Source organism: Buceros rhinoceros, unplaced genomic scaffold (assembly GCF_000710305.1).
Source record: "Buceros rhinoceros silvestris isolate BGI_N320 unplaced genomic scaffold, ASM71030v1 scaffold8604, whole genome shotgun sequence".
Classification (NCBI taxonomy): domain Eukaryota; kingdom Metazoa; phylum Chordata; class Aves; order Bucerotiformes; family Bucerotidae; genus Buceros; species Buceros rhinoceros.
The window spans coordinates 38,095-54,858 of NW_010408802.1; the positions used below are offsets into that span (position 1 = coordinate 38,095).

The window sequence follows — 16,764 nt, forward strand, 5'->3', positions numbered from 1 at the left end:
AGGAACCTTTGGAGATCATCTAGTTCAACCATCTTGCGCAAAGAGTGTCAGCTAGAGCAGGTTGCCCAGGACTGGTTGAGTCTTTAATGTCTCCAAGGATGGAGACTCCACAACCTCACTGTGGAACTGTCTCCAGTGTTTGACCACTTCACAGAAAAAATTGTTGTCCTATGTTTCAATCTCTGCCCATTGCCTCTTGACCTGTCACTGGACACCATTGAGAGGAGTCTGTCTTCCTCTTATTTATCCGTTCCATAAGGTATTTACACACATTGCTAACATCCCCCTGCTCCCCGAGCTTTCTCTTCTCCAGGCTGAACACAGCCTCTCCTTGTGTCAGAGATACTCCAGTCCCTTCACAAACTTTGTGACCCTTTGCTCAACTTGCTCCAGTTTGTCGATGTCTTTCTGTACTCTTAACTTCCTAATGTTCAAATGGGATAGCACATAAATAGTTTTGATTGCTTCTATTTCAGTATTTGCAGGTGCACATACGAGCTTCTAACAAAGACGCTCTGCTTAATGTCAGCTCCCATCCTTAATAGAATTAACTGTATTTAATAGGAACAAAAATTGCATATATTTTTTCCTATTTAAACTTCTTCGTAAATAAGAAAGGGAAACAATTAATATACATGCACTCTGTTCTTGATATTGCCTTTATTTTTTCCTGTATTTTCCCTTGCTGTTTGTTAAATCCTTCAAGACATCATTTGAGCTCCTTGCTCTCATAGACAGAGAAACGTGCTCTTGGTTGTATATTTGGAGGAAGACTACTGGCTCCCCACTGATTGATATGCAGAACTTCAAATGAAGATCCAGCTTTTTGTACTAAACCTTACATACAACTTTCAGTATCCATTGTAATTTTAGGAGAAGTCGTTTCAGTTTTGTATATTGCATGTTAAAATTTGGGAATATATTGTTTTCTTTTTTTTTTTATCTTTGAAAGGCTGAACACCTGGTTGGCCTCGTTTCTGCATGACTGAACTGCTGGTTATAAATGATTAGACACTTAATACTGTGTTAGATGTTTTATTGCTGTTGTACTAGCTGCTACATAAGTTCTCTGATAATTTTTTAGTTAGCTCCTGTCTGACTTGCATCTGAGGCAGGTACTTCAAAAGTAGAATTCAGCATGCATTTCAAATCATTTTTCCGGAAGCAGGATTCATTATAATAATCTTCTCGTGTAGATAAAACATTCAAGCATCTTTCTTTTTATTAGACTAGCAATTTAGCTCTTGCAAATAGAAGTTGGTAGGTTCCTCTATAAATTAGATATGTCTGTTTTAAAATTTTCCTTTTTAAATCTGAAAAAAAATCCTTATCTACACTCACGTGCAAAAGATAGAATTTTCAAGGTGAATATAGCGCTGCTTTAATTTTCCCTCCTCTTACTGATAATTCTACCTCTATTCGAGTAGTCAGGAATTTCAAGCTAACCCCAATAGAATCTTAATCATCTAAACCTTTTTTCCTTGCCGTGTTCTCTTCTTCCATAATGTTGTTCCTTGCTCCCATCTGGACGACAGTGCACTTGAAAAGAACAGATTAAAAGAAAGGTGAAGCTAATTGAGAAGCTTCTGACCATCAGCTGCTTGAGGAGACAAAAATTCTGGGCAAAGAAGCCTGAAGTTATCATTGCCATGATCTATGTGTGGGTTGGAAGTAAAACCCCATCAAACTCTAGTTTCAAATTAATGCCAAAATATCCCTGAACACGGTCCAGTTCAGGTTTGAGAACAGTGTGTTCAGAGCTCAATCAATAGCCCTAATAATAACAAGAATAAACAAGAAGAAAGTCACTTGGTGCTGTAAATTTCAGTAAACTTTACTACTAATCAACACTCAGTAAGTGCATCTTTCTGAATTACTGTTACTTCATTGCTAGAATTTTTTTTTTTTATGCTTTAAAGACTGATTAGGCTGAAGGACAACTGTTCTCTGAACCTATTAGATGTAGTTTTCCATTAGTTCCTCAAATCCACTATACTACTACCTCTTGGAGGTGAAAACAGAGAAACACTTTGTATTCAGAAGGATGCAGAAAGTTTTTGTTTGATCTGTCCTGGTAACAGCGTGGGGACAGGTATGGTGTCTTAAAACGTTTCGAAACACACACTGTGAAAGATGGGCCTGGCTCCAGAAAGAGAGAATTGTTTCTTCTTTCTCCAGCTGTATGTTCATCAATTTCCAGAAGGCTCTGAAGTGCTCCACTCTTAGGCTCTCCTTGGTTTCTTTAGCCATCAGCCTCTGCCCCTTTGATTTATTTTTTTTTTTAATTATTTTTTTTCTTCCTTGGTGACTCAGATTTGTATGTTACTGTGCTATTAATTAGTAGTTCCCACTTGGGAAGGCATGGAACATGTTGCCTGCGGCTTGGGGGTCCATCCAAAGAGGCCCCCTTCTCTTGTTGAGCTGGAGTAAAACTGTTGCAGAAGTGCACGCTGCCTTTCCTTGAGTGAGATGCGTAGGCCAGTTCCAGGTTAGGCCAAATTTAGTTCTTCCTACATCCTTCTGTAAAGAGATTATGCCTTGAAACATTCACTTTTTCCATATTGCTGGGGGTCTTCCTGCGTGAGTCAAACAGATCTGTGTTTGCCCTTGGGTAGGCAGGAGACAGGAGGGTGGGAAGAGGGTTGTTGGCATAAGGAAATGAGTCCAGTAGCCTGGGTTGTAGTAAGGGTCTGGAGGCAGCAGGAAGCCAGTTTGAGGCAGCATAAAGACAAGAAAATGCAAATATGTTTGGAGTGGAGCCTAAGAAGTGCGGGTTGGGAAAAAGAGATGTACTGTGTTGTGTTATATAAACATTTTACAGAGTGTTTAATGAATGTTTGCCTGTTAGAAAGAAGGGCTGAAGTATGAGAGCTTGTGTTAAAAATCATATAGAATCAAAAAATAGAATCACAAAAATCACGTAGGTGCTCCATCTTTTCATAATTTGACTCTGAAAGTCTGCTTTTTTCTGCAAGATTTAAAAACTTATTCTTCATGGTTTTAAACCAAATGCAATTCCTATTTCTTGTTTTTGAGGTAGGCGTGCATTCCTGTTCTGGCAGTATTGTTTCTGGTTGTGTTGATATACTTGAGTTAGCTTGTACACAGTTCATTTGTATACTGGTAATTTAAGGTTTAAACTTGCTGGGGATTAAGACTGTTGCCCCTGTGACTGCAGCTCTCATACTTGGCATAATAGGGGCTGTGCGGCCTTGTCAAGATAATGACTTCCTTCAGCTGTTGCAGTATGGCCCTAATATTCCAGGGCTCTGCCTGCACTGGATTCCCGAGTGTTTACGGAAGATTCAGCTCAAAGCTCCCTCAGTAGTGCCAATAACGTGGCTATTCTTTATCACCTAATCTAGCATAAATATTTTTTTTTAATACTAAAACCAGTAGCCTGGGCATTTCTCTAGATCTCTAGATTACAAGACATAGTCTGAATGAAAGGACAAATTCAGTTTTGCTTGTTTGTCACTGAATGGGATGGTGATGTTGAAAGTTGCAGGCAATTGTTAACTGAAACATGCTAAATTTGTTCCATGTGAAATTTGAGTTCTCTGCATGGCCAAATGTAATTTTATTATTTGGTTGCATCTGTGCTTACAGATTAGATGGTATTTGCTGTAAATGAAATTAAAAAAAAAGCAACCCACCAACAGATAATCTTGTTGTTCAGGTTGAACTCCCACCTCCTGATCTTGGCCCAAGCTCTGCACTAAATCAGACACTTAACTTGCTACGGGAGGTTCTGGCATCTCACGACTCATCTGTTGTTCCACTGGATGCTCGTCAAGCTGACTTTGTGCAGGTATAAGTATGTTTGACTGCTCTGAAGAGGAGGGCTTAAAAAGTATGTGTAAGTTAGTATACAGAAGGTGGGTGAAACATCAATCTTTTTTTGTCTTGTCCCATTTTGGAACTTCCTACCACCCAAGTTTGTCATGTGAGTAAGATGGTGACTAACAAAGTGGATAATTACAGTACAGTATGGAGTGCTACTCTTAACACAGTATCTAAATTATGTTACCCAATTACTACTCCATTAAGTAAATACACCCTCAAGATTGCACAATTACCAATTATCTAATCTGGGTTAATCTTCCTCCTGCTAGGTTAGAATCTGTTCCTCCTTGGTTTTTATACTTTTCCCATCACTATGGTAGCTGATCACCTGCTGACAAATCTAGTAGAAAACTACTTTCACAGTTGGAAATGCTCTCTTTATTCTGCTTTGGAGAATAAATAGATGATAGAGACAGAATGAGCTTAGAAGCCTCGTGTGACATGATTTCCTCCCTTCCCTCCCTCTTTTCTGTGTGTTTTCTATTTTAGGTTTTGTCTTGCGTGCTAGATCCATTGTTACAGATGTGTACTATGTCTGCTAGTAATTTGGGCACAGCTGATATGGCAACTTTCATGGTAAATTCGCTTTATATGATGAAGACTACTTTGGCTCTCTTTGAATTCACTGACAAACGTCTAGAAATGTTACAGTTTCAGGTAAGCTTTAACAGCTCCAAAAGAAAATGAACTTATTACTGATTTTTTGCAGACTATAACTTGTGATGCAAATGCATTTATCTTTGATAATGTTGGCTTTGGATCAATTCTGAATCCAGTAAATGTGATAAGAGAGGTTCTTATCAGACATCATAAGCAAATAGCAGATATCAGAGCTTAGAGTACACAGAGTCTTTTAACAGACAAAAAAGTTATTAGAAGATTTGGTTTGGTTTAGATGCAGATAAAGCCATATTAGTGAACATTTTTGTTATCCTAATCATTCTAATACTTATCTGCAAACTATGTGAGAAGCAGCAAATGGAAGTTGAAAGCTCAGTCAAATGACTGACTATATTCGATCATGTAGTTAGTACTAGATCATCATCTGGTTTATACTACAGTGTAGTATAGCTGAAGTCACTATTTCAGCCCTTCTTTATACTTTTCTCATTTTCTTTGGTTTCACCTAAAATGCCAGGGTAGTAGTTCATATGTGAGACCATTTTGAAATGGAAATGTAGTTTATAAACCATTGACTTGGGAAAACTTAGGCACTGCCCATTGATAGTTTTGCTACATGAATATCTCTGTAGTATATCTCAGGCGAGCTTTTGTTGCTGGGGGGCTTGGAAGAAACTCACAACTTCTTATGTGAAGGTGTCAGTAAAGATTTGCTGTGAGCCGTTTCTCGCTTTCTACTCCTAATTAGAATTTCTAGCACCTTATAGCTCTGAAACAAACAAACAGACAACCCTACCAAACTGTCTGGGGCATTTCTAATTTCTGTTATCAGTTTCTTTTTCACATTTACATTTCAGTAAATGTTGCAACTGATTTATTCTTCAAATAAGCAGTAGAACTGAAGGTTATGTATTTAATAACCATTTGCTTTCTTCAGACATTTTATAAATACAGGAACAGGCTGAAAAAATATCTTTAAGATTATACATAAGTAGGTTATTAAAGCAGAGTTAGAATAGCTTCTTTAGTAAGAGAAATATTTTTCATAGGAAGAAAGAACTCTCTAAATCAGTTAAGATCTCCAAATTGAAATATTAACGTTTCCCTCCTGATTTAAAAAGAAAACTGCATTTTTCTAAACAATTCTAGGCAGGAAAAAGGTGAACTCTTAAGCTATCAATGTGGAAGTCTTCCATTTTACTAGAGTTTGATATTTTATAAATCACTACTTTTCTTTAAGACTGGAAGAAAAATAAATGAAATTTGGGGTAGTCATCTGTAAAAATGAAGTAATAATGTATGTATACCCAAATATCTTTCCAAGACTACTCAAAACTAAAAAATGATTGCTACTGCTGTGACTGGATTTATTGATCAGGTTTCCCTGCAAAGTGAAGATTATGCTAAGAATCTAAAATACATTTATGACTTTTTTCGTAGAAAGATAATTAAAGCAAAATTGATAGCTGTAATTTAATTGTCTACTGTTCTTTCAGTTATTTTTTTTCAAATACACATTTATCAGTATTGAATTTAAAACCATTAATGATTATGATTTAGTTTCAGTTTAGCTTTCCTTGCAAAATACTCTTTCTCGTTGTTTTAAAACTGCTGTGCTAATGTCAATATTTTCAGTAAGAGCTGGGTGATTTTTATCATGTATTTTCAAAGAACTATAGCAAAATAAAATGATATAGCAATTCTTAAGATTAGAGCTTCGATATTCTTAATTTTTGGTGCTGCTGAATTTACAAATAAAAAGTAGTTTCTTCTGTTAGACATGAAATATTTATCAATGTTTGTATTATTGGCTCTTTATAATATGGAGGGCATAATTGGATAAAATAATTATGCTGTATGTATTTGCTGTTTGTCCTTGTTTGTTGATCATTTGCCTTTTCTTCTTACTTGTTTTTTAATTTTATGTGTTCTAGACCTTTTAACCACAGTTTGTTTTATTTATTATTCTCATGCATATTTTAGAAATACCTTATCCTTTTCAGATTGAAGCCCATTTAGATACGCTCATAAATGAACAAGCTTCCTACGTGTTGACAAAAGCTGGTCTGAGTTACATATATAACTCGGTGCAGCAACACAAACCGGAACAGGTAAGCTTATATAATGTACGTGTTGAAGAGGTACTGCATACCTGTCAATTAGAAGAATTTTCGCACTAATGATTTTGCAACTTTAGCTTCTTCTGAAAGCAAAACTTCAGTAATATCTGATTTTTCACACGGGACCAGGACTGTTAGACTAAGGCACCTTGCAAGTAGAGATATCACCTACACTGTGTGTTCAGCAACTCTAGCAAGTTTGGTATGCAACAATCCTTCTGTGTAGCTTATCTCTGTACCATCAACAGGCTCCGTACACCGCAGACATCCTGTACGTTCTCAGAATAGCTGTATAGGTAGTTTAATATGCCTCAGAAAGTGTCAGAGTCAAGCTGACGCTAAAACACAAATACGAAGTATGTGTACCAGTTCCATGGCAGCTAGAACATACTGGACCTACAGTGCATTCAGCGTTCAGGTTTCTTCCATTGCACACCATACACAGAGTGGATACCTTGTGTGCATTAGACAGTTACTGCTTTTTTTCTTCTCTGAAAACTTGGCAGATTAGTTTAATAGTATTTTGAAATCGTTTCTTCTTTTGTCCTCATTCATTTTTCTAGCTATTCAAGCTCTGAGACAGTGAGATTCTGAAAGTGAAAACTTCAGATTTCTTGGAGTGAGCTGAAAACTGAAATTCAGAGCTCAATACTCTTCCCTTCTTGTGAACCACGGTTGTTATATGATAGGTGTTGATGCAGGACCTCTTCCCTTCAGCTGTGCCTGTGATCTTCTGGAAGGTGTAGAATAGTGTTTTCTAGAGAAAGCACATCTGTGTTGGAGAGCTTCATGTGGTTTCTTCAGGCAATAATTTTACATAAAGTGCCCAAACTCAACAGATTTTTATGTATATAGATGAATAAATAAATGTATAAATAATCTGATTAATAATTCAGCTTGGTTTTCTATTCCTGAACCTATCTCCTGTTCTAAAACCAACTTCAAATCCACCAGTGCAGATTGTTAATGGAATGTAGCAATTTTCATTTGTATCTGTCCAGCTGCCTGGCTGCAGAGGTGATGTTGTCACAGGATTTGCTGGAGGGTTAGGCAGCATATGTACATTGTAATGTCATGCCAGCACAGAAGGTTTACTGGGAAACAGGCTTGAATTCTGCATGGTCCTGGAACAGATGAGTAGGGGGAAGTTGTCCTCTGTAATTCTGGATTTCAAGGAAGGATTTTGGGGGGTTTATTATTTGATGGTGAAATGGAAGACAGTTATTTCAAAGGACATGCTAAGAACTTGATATTCAGAGTTTTTAATTTCAGAGACTGGTAAAATACAGATGAACTATTACAGCATTTCAGTATTGATAATGTGATTCAGTATCTAAACATTTCAAGATGTTGTAGTGGGACCAAATAACAATTTAGTACTGAACTCATCGCAGAATTTATTTCTTACCTTTTTCCGTATGCTAGTATGACCTTTTTTCCCCCTCCTTTTTTGACTACTGATTCTTAGGGTCCTCTTTCAAAATTGCCAAATATGGATTACGTGTCCCTGAAGGTTGCAATGGTAAGAAGTTTACAATTTCGTATTATGGTGGTGATGCTGTCACATGGGAAAGAATACTGTTAATTATGTGATGTAGTAGATATTCATTTAACCAATCACCCTCTTTAAGAATAGCTAAATTGCATGTCTGGGAATGCTTTCTTCATTTCTAGTAATTTGACCACTTGAAGTAATAAATACGTGAATTATTTATGAGCAGATAGTAATAGAACATTAGTTATGAATCCTTAACAAACAGAACTTTACTTACAAGATTGCTATCCCATGAGTCATCTTAAATTGCTAAAAGCACATACTTAGCTCTAATTAGTTTTAATCACCAAGTGTTTTGGTTGGGGTTTTTTTGCCTGTATGCTTTGAAATATAGGTTCTGCTATCATTTGTAATTTTAGTTCTAAGGCTTTGATTTTATGCAAATAGCTCAGCTAATTCACAAGTTAGGTGCTGGGCATATGTCACAGTTATATTTTGTAAGTTGAAAGCTACAATATATTTTAAAACAAATTATCAGCTGATATTTTTTCTTAGAGTGTTGGAAGGCTACTTTGCATAGAGATAGTAATATCACAATTCACGAGGCAATAATATATGATCCGTCACTCTTCTTGCTTAGCTAAGTTCAGCTTTATTCTGGAACTTTAACTGTAGATAAGGCCCACTCATCCAGCAGTGCATGTATATCCCCATGAAAAAAAGGTCTTTTTAAAAGATTTAAAAAAAAAAAAAAGAAAAAAGTCTTTTATAGAATTGTGTATTGAATCACCCCTAATTGTGTTGGTGTAGCCTGAATCCCAGGCTTGTTGGACAGATGGAGCTCTGGCACAGACCACAGAATCATTTTGGTTGGAAGAAACCTTTAAGATCAAGTCCAGCTATTCACCCAGCACTGCCGGGGTCCCTAAACCATGTCCCTCAGCACTGCATCTACACAGCTTTTAAACACTGCCAGGGATGGGGACTCCACCACCTCCCTGGGCAGCCTGTTCCAGTGCTCCACAACCCTTCCTGTAAAGAAATTTTTCCTAATATCCAACCTAAATCTCCCCTGGTGCAACTTGAAGCCATTTCCTCTCGTCCACTGAACTATTCAGTGGTTTACTCAGATCAGCATGCATTCTTACCAATATTTATAAATTTTGCATTTAAAATACTTTCTATTTCTCATGATCTTGTAGACTAATGAGGAATTTAAAGACTGCAGCTTGAAGACCATCTCTAAAATATATATATGTAGCTTTGTTATCTGTAGCAGTATATAGTAATTTCATATGAATAGTTAGAGAAGAATCAAACTTTTATTTTCTTCATTGCTTTGTTTCATGTCTTGTGTGAACCCACAGAATGAAATGTAGTATGCTGAAATCAAACCCATATAAACCCCATCTATCAATCAGCCTAATCTGTTGTCTTCCCAGAATTTAAACAGGTGGAGGCAGTACTTGCAGGCAGATTCACTGTCTCCCAACTTAACCTGGAAGTTTTCTAGGTCTCAGCCTTTTAACTTTTTCATATGTGCTTACAAATGCTGTTCTAGTAAAGTCCGTACGTCTCCCAGCTAAAGCTCCCTTGGTTTCCTGATGAGGGCAGATAGCCCCCAAAAGTTAATTCGTGAGTGCTGTGAGTGATTTTGTTAGTCATTCGTGCCCAGTCTTTGCACATTTAAATGATGGATAGATGTAGATTTTAGGGTTTGCCATCTTGAGAAGATGCATCCAGTGTTTGGGAAGGTTGCAATCATCACATAAAGTTGCCTAGGGCCTTGCCTGAGTAATTTAAAGGATGCAGATTATACATTTTTTTGGGTAACCTGTTCAATGTTTGATGACACTCATGGTGATGATTTTTCTTTTACTATTTAATCAGAATTTTCCTTTTCATACGGAAAAACTTCTTTATTTTGGGGGTGACAGAGCACTTGAACAAGCTGCCCAGAGAGTTTGTGGAGTTTCCTTCTCTGGAGATGCTCAGGTGTGATCCTGTGCAACCTGCTCTAGGTGAACCTGCTCTGGCAGGGGGATTGAACTAGATGACCTCCAGAGGTGCTTTCCAACCCCTACTCTTCTGTGATTCTGTGATTCTCCCATTTCATGTTGTCTTAGTGTAATACGTGTTATAGAAACATTTGGGTTGGAAGGAAACTTTAAACATCAGCTAGTCCAACACCCCTGTCATGGGCAGGGACATCTTCCACTAGATCAGGTTGCTCAAAGCCCCATCCAGCCCGGCCTTGACACTTCCAAGGAGGGGGCATCCTCGACTTCTCTCATTGGTAGTTGAAGACAACAGTAATGTTCTTTCTTAATGTTTTCCTCTCCAAACTACTGGAATCTAAGCACCACAGGTTTTTTTTTCACTGTATTCTCTGGGGGAGGACAAGTAAGCCTGGAGCCTGAACTAGATCCCTTGCTCTTGTTTTTCCCAGCGTAAGTGCTCATTAGATTATTAAGCAGTCAAAAAGTAAAAAGGAACATGTAAAAAAGAAACAGGTCTAACTTGGACAGATTAGATTTCTCTCTGGAGGCTGTTGTATTCCCTCTGCACTGAATAGACTGGATCTGATCTTCAGAGGTGCATGCATACGTGCACCACCTGCATAGAAAACTTAGATGGACAATCATGTCAGCTGGGTTCTGTTATTTGCCCCTCTACCCACACTCAGAGTCAGGAACTTAAAATTCTGGTGGCAGAGGTGCTGAACATTTGGTTTGGGCTATTAAATTCTACCTTTAACAGTATGTTAGACTCTGTCTTAAGTATATAAAAAGAGAAATTTTTATCAAATAAAATGGTGCCATTTTAATTTAATCACTTTCCAGAGATCTGTGTTTTTACCTATCTTCATTTAACAGCAAGTTTTTAGTATGTTGATCTCATACTCTATTTTTTACCCCCAACCCCTAGGCTCAGTTTGATCGCTATCTGTCGGCTCCAGATAGTCTATTAATGGCCCAGCTGAATTTCCTTCTGAGTGCCACTGTGAAGTAAGTACCTTATCTTTGAATTTCTATTATGCCTGCATAATGATCGAAAGATGCATTTGATTAGGTTTTAGTGGATCATGATGAGAATTCAAGTTATCAACTGTGATCGTATTCACATTGTCCTTCAGGTCACAGTTCTGTTCTGTTCTGTTCTGACTTTACTCTTTTTCAACAAGCAGTGAGGTATATATAACCCTGTAACTTTCTAAAGTAGTTCCTTTTGATTTAAGGGACATCATCAAAATGAATTTTAATCATCTATTTTGAATAAGTTCTGCTATGTGGCAGTCTTTTGTCAATTTAGTTGTGAATTGTTTTAGAGCTATTTTGTAAGCATTCCAAAGACAGATGAAATTTGTAACTCTCCACTCAGGATTTCTTTTCTCCCCACAGCTTCATCAGGTCTAGAATTTTCAACTTTGTTGTCTCCTGCTGTAGAGTGTTGGCATTCTGTCTCCTTGAATATTGTGCTGAGATTACTTTTCACCTAATATGGGTTTTGTTAGTGATTTCTTCTTTGAGGTATAGAAGCAAAAACTTTATTATCTCTTCTCTTGTTGTTCTTTGAGTTGGTTTGTTTTGTTTTGTTTTTTTAATATAACTGAACCCTAAGGCTAGAAAAGCGCCACAAATTTCTTTCCAATTAAATGTGAACCATATGAAGAGATTTTGTAGTACTTACACTCAGAGAATTATATAGTGCACTGATGAAACACTTCTCTTGACTTTATTTTTCACACTTCTGAGAAGAATGCAGGTTATAGAATATACCAGAAATTGAGACTAGCACATGACATTTTATGTAATGGAACAGTATTTGGAGTCTTATTACTAGTACCTGTCCTTAGTGGGATTTCATTAGAGCATCTTGCAATTAAAAATTATGTATATCAAGGGAATTGGGAATTGATTGGATTCAGTTAGAAGGGTCCTACAATGATCAGCTAGTTCAACCGCCAGTTTCTCCTGGTGTATTTCTCAGGTTTTCCTTATCCAAAGCCTTCCAGTTTCATACCATGTGCCTGGTGCATGGCTTGGCATGGGGAAACTGGTGCTTTTCCGTAGTTTGTTGGGTCTCTGCTGGACTTACCATTCCCACAACTGAGCCGGCAGAGCTGACCTTGTTGGTGAGAGCTGTTCTGCCCTAGTACAGATCAAACGGTAGCTTGAGTAGTAGCATTAGTGAAGCATTGCAACTTCTGCTTCTAGGTGTCAAGCTATTAAACCTGTATTTCAGTTGTTGGTAATTTTTTTAATGTAGGTCTATTTAAAAATCATAATAACAGTAAATCTATTTTGAAAGCCTTAATTTTTCACTGCTAACACAGAAGCAATTTTTCAGAGGTAGACTTTATGCTACCATAAAGACTCAGGCACAGTAAAATGACTTTGGCTTAATAATTTCTTCTGTCAGATGAACTGAGATAAACTGGTCATGGATGCACTCTTAGCCTTATCCCATTGATAAGCTTTTTAAACCTCTCTTAGCACGGTTTAAGCCAAATTCATGTTAACTTACAACCGTGGGTGGCTGAGAGGTGAGCCTGTGTGAGGAAGATTACTATAGCTGCTTCAGCTCAGATAACATGCAGGAGTTTATTAACTTCTTGTTACCGCTTATAGGTCAGGTTCTGCTCTGAATTAAAAAAAAAAAAAGTTTATTAGCCCCTTATCCTTCAAACATGTATCTTTAAATACAGGAAATCCTTCTGAATTTAAGATACGTATTTACAGAGCTGTATGCTTGTAGTCAGAGTAGTCAATATTTTCTGTAGTAAATAGAACTTGAAAATTCCAATGTTTCCCCAGATTCAAGCAAAATGTTTAACTAATACTATAATTTTAATCTCTAACTATAGCAGTTGAGATTTTCAAGTTAGTTTTGAAGACTTCTTTCTTGAAATTACGTAATCATGATCCGCTGTTCCAGCGTTTGAGCTGGAACCCGAGAGTTCTTTCATTCTCAAGACAACATGCTTTTGATAAGGAACCAGTGTATTATATACTGACTGGCGAAATGATTTAAGCTTTACAGCTATGAAGAACATTCCTTCCAACACTTGCCAGTGCATGCTCTTGTCTTTCAAATTCCTTTGCTCATTTAAAAAGTATTAAGCTGTTTATTTATATGGTGTTGGTCTTGAAAAGCTCTTTTCATTTGTGTTGGATCAGAGAAACTGAATACTGGCATGACTATTTTTAGAAAGTGCTGCCATTTGTGTTAGTGATAAAATGTATCATGTTGTTATGGCAACTGAAATCCTAATGTACTGATTAATGACACTGACATTATGTGATGGAAAGACTCATTTGATGCTGTTCAATCCTCTGGAATATTTTAATGAACTTTTTCTTTTAATATTATTTGGTGCAATACAGTTAATTTTATACACATTCTGTGTGCAATACTTTCCTCAGAGATGGTCACGTTAATGTAGCTTAGTGATCCCAGACTGCATTCAGAGACAGTTGTTTTACCTGAACACCTTGAATGTATTTCCCTTACAACAGTGTATCTAAATTTGCTGTTATAAGGCCAGTCTGTTTTTCGGGTATGCTGATAATCTCGTGATACTGGCAGTTGGTCCTGTTTATCAAAAAAGTGGATACTTTCCATTAGAATAAAATGCAGAGTTTGTCCCTCCTTTCTCATAGCTTCCATTTCTTAATATTGCCTGAAAAGACGAAGTTCTGTGCACTCGCTCTTTGAGATTTCTTAACTTCTCACTTCCCAACAACTGGTACCTCAGCCCTGATTTTAGTGGATGCAGTTTTAGTGTCTTTATTCCTTTGCTGCATATTACAGCAGGGCTGAATCTGGATTCATGGTTACCTTGGTTTCCTCAGCTTCTCCTGGTATTCCACTCAAATGAGTTTCGCTGTAAAATAGTTGTAACTACTACTTCTGATAGATAAAAATGCATGTGCAACTGCAGACACATCACCATGGTGATTAATGGGCAATGTAAAATAAAAATAGTTTGTTCTAAAAAATATTGAACTTCTCAGTTAAATTTAGCATCCAGTTTCTGCACATTGTTGCTCATTTAGATCCAGAAAAATAACAGGACACAGACTTCATAGCATTGTTGGTAAAAGGCTGTACCAAGTTTTGAGTCTCTGACCACTATCACTTTCAGCTCTTTCTTTTGGACTGATTATGGAATTAGGTGCTGCCAAGATAAAGCAAATACAATGTACTTGCTGGTAGCTGGAAAAAAAAGTGTATATTTGCAAAGGACAGCGAGAAGCCACAGGGAGAGGTAGAAGGTAGATCACTAAGATTGAGTCTTTTAAAAGATGCAGGGGAGTGCAGTTGCAAAACTAACATATGCAAATTAAATTCTACTTTTTTTTCATTATTGCATTTTTTTTCATGATTGCAAAAAGAAAGAAGCTAATTTCTTGATTATCAGGATCATATATGTGAGTTTATCTAGGTATGATGCAAAGAGATGAAGAAGCCGCCTTTTGTTTTAAAACTGTAACCTGTTTTCACAGTTGAAGTAAAAAGGATTTTTGTTGTAACTGACACTGATTTTTGATGCATATTTTTAGTGTCTATCTTTAATTCCATGTATGTAGTACATATTCCTTACGTATATTCCTTACAATTTGCTAATTATGTTTTTGTTCTCTTTTTTAGAGAGCAGATAATAAAACAGTCAACAGAACTGGTCTGCAGAGCTTACAGTGAGTTATATGCAGCTGTGATGGATCCTTCAAATGAATATAAGGATCCAGAAACTATACTACACAGATCTCCTCATCAAGTTCAAGCACTCCTTTCATAGTCGTGCTTTCCCTCAGATTTATCAGAATCCATAAATCTGTATTTGTTGAGTATTTGCATCGAGTTATTTTTCTGTTTGGAATTTTGATGTGTAACTGTATAGTTGAAATATATAGGAACGCGGTTTTGTTTAATCTACTCAGCAGAAGTCTAGTCTTTCCTGTGTCTTTGAATACCTTCTAGAGGCCAAAAAATAGAACATAGATTAAAAATTATTTTAATTTATTCCTCTAATGGAAATGGACCTTGACAATATGCAATCCCTTTGAAAAAGAGAGTAAAGGAGAAAGAAGCTTTTTCCTTGCTGTATATAATCCTTTCATCTAGAGATTGAACCAGTGTCTCATACGACCTCACCAGTATTTTCGTGTGCTCTGTTCCCTGTTCTTTTACTCTTTTTCTCAGCCTATGATCAGTAATTTTAATACAACTGATATACTTTGAATGTCTCAAGTCCCTCATTTTACAGCTCATAAATAATTTCAGAATATTTGATGCTGTTTTTCAAATCCTGTTGACTAAATTTTTGAGGCAAAATTTATGTGCTTTTTTGGAATTCGTTATCATTGTTGGTAGTTCTGGCATTTTCTGTAAGAGAAATAAGTATTTTAACTACATGGAGGTACATAGCCTGGAACATAACACTTTAACTTATTTGTATAATGTTCTTTTACTGGAAGGATTTTATTCTAATGCAGTCGTTCTGTAGGAATCTTTATATCAGTTGAAACCTGCAGATCTCTTAAGGCTGGGACCAGTAAAATACACGTTTAAAAAAAAAAAAAGGTTGGCACAGTGGTATGGCCATTCCTCATTCACATGTACCTGGTTTTTGTTTTGCCTGTTTTTTTTAAAGTATAGGAAGAGTCCATCTGCTCTAGTACAAGCATTTATTCAGTTAATGAACCACCAAGAGATTATCGTTGTTTATGTGTCTCTAGTGGTGCTCCTAAAAAATCATAGTTAAGTTCACCTGTGGCAGCCACAGGTTGTTCTGGGAATTATGTGGGAGGTCCAGGGTGTGTAGCTCTAGGCTGATGTGTAGAAAGGCCATAAGTGCAGGTATCATTTCTCTCCTCCTCGGGTGCAAACCTTAACCTGCTCTGTGTAGAAAGCCTAATTACGTAGAGAGTTACGATTTAGGGGACCTTTGCTTCCAGTAAGAGAGGAAAATAGATATTTCTTCTCTGGTTGGGTGTTATGATAATTTTCTGCAGATTCCTTAAATGCATTCTTCTTTTAGGAAAGCCTTGTTATAGAGGAGCCTTCAGGAAGAGTTGGTAAGGGAATTTGGGGTGGTTTGGGGTTAGGTTTTTGGGAGTTTTTTTTAAAGGATAATTTAAGCTGTTTCATTGGATGCATTTCACTTTTTTGCCCTCCTCTTTGCTGTTGTATGGGTCACAGAGTTGTTACAGTTGCCAGAGTTTACACTCACATTAGATGTGGCTTATTTATATACATCAAGGGGAGATGAGCAGTCATTCATATTGAATAGTTTATTTTATTTTTATCAGTAATAATATTTCCCATATAAAATATATACTTAGTGGCAGCGAAGTCTGCAGTTTAGTGTATGCTTGTAAAAGAGCAAGGAATAGAGAAGAGCAGCAGCAGTACATTTTAGTCTCTCAGAAAACTCATTGCACGAGATATATCCAGTGTGCTGGAAAACAGCTTCCTTGGTAATGCCACAGTAAAGCAATAGCTCCTTTTCCAAATGGGCATAATTTGTTGGTATAATTGAAAAAGATTTGAAAGTGGAAGTGTCCCTGGAGTTCTTGTATCAGGCGTGAATAATTCTGTAAATGTGAATGTTTGATTTATTGTTTTAGAACTCCAGATCTGTAAGGCAAAAAATTCTAGTAGCTTAGAGAAGCTCTA

At 36.8% G+C, this 16,764-nt stretch overlaps 1 protein-coding gene across 1 annotated transcript in view; it reads left to right on the top strand.

Moving 5' to 3' along the window:
* COG6 (component of oligomeric golgi complex 6) overlaps positions 1-15,301 on the top strand; it is a 53,113-nt gene extending 37,812 nt beyond the window's left edge. The window contains exons 14-19 of the mRNA XM_010134986.1: positions 3,680-3,811; positions 4,336-4,503; positions 6,471-6,578; positions 8,056-8,109; positions 11,011-11,090; positions 14,737-15,301. Of these exons, the coding sequence (XP_010133288.1) occupies positions 3,680-3,811; positions 4,336-4,503; positions 6,471-6,578; positions 8,056-8,109; positions 11,011-11,090; positions 14,737-14,884 (690 nt within the window). The 3' untranslated portion in view covers positions 14,885-15,301. The remainder of the gene's footprint in view (positions 1-3,679; positions 3,812-4,335; positions 4,504-6,470; positions 6,579-8,055; positions 8,110-11,010; positions 11,091-14,736) is intronic.
* The last annotated feature ends 1,463 nt before the right edge of the window (positions 15,302-16,764 follow it).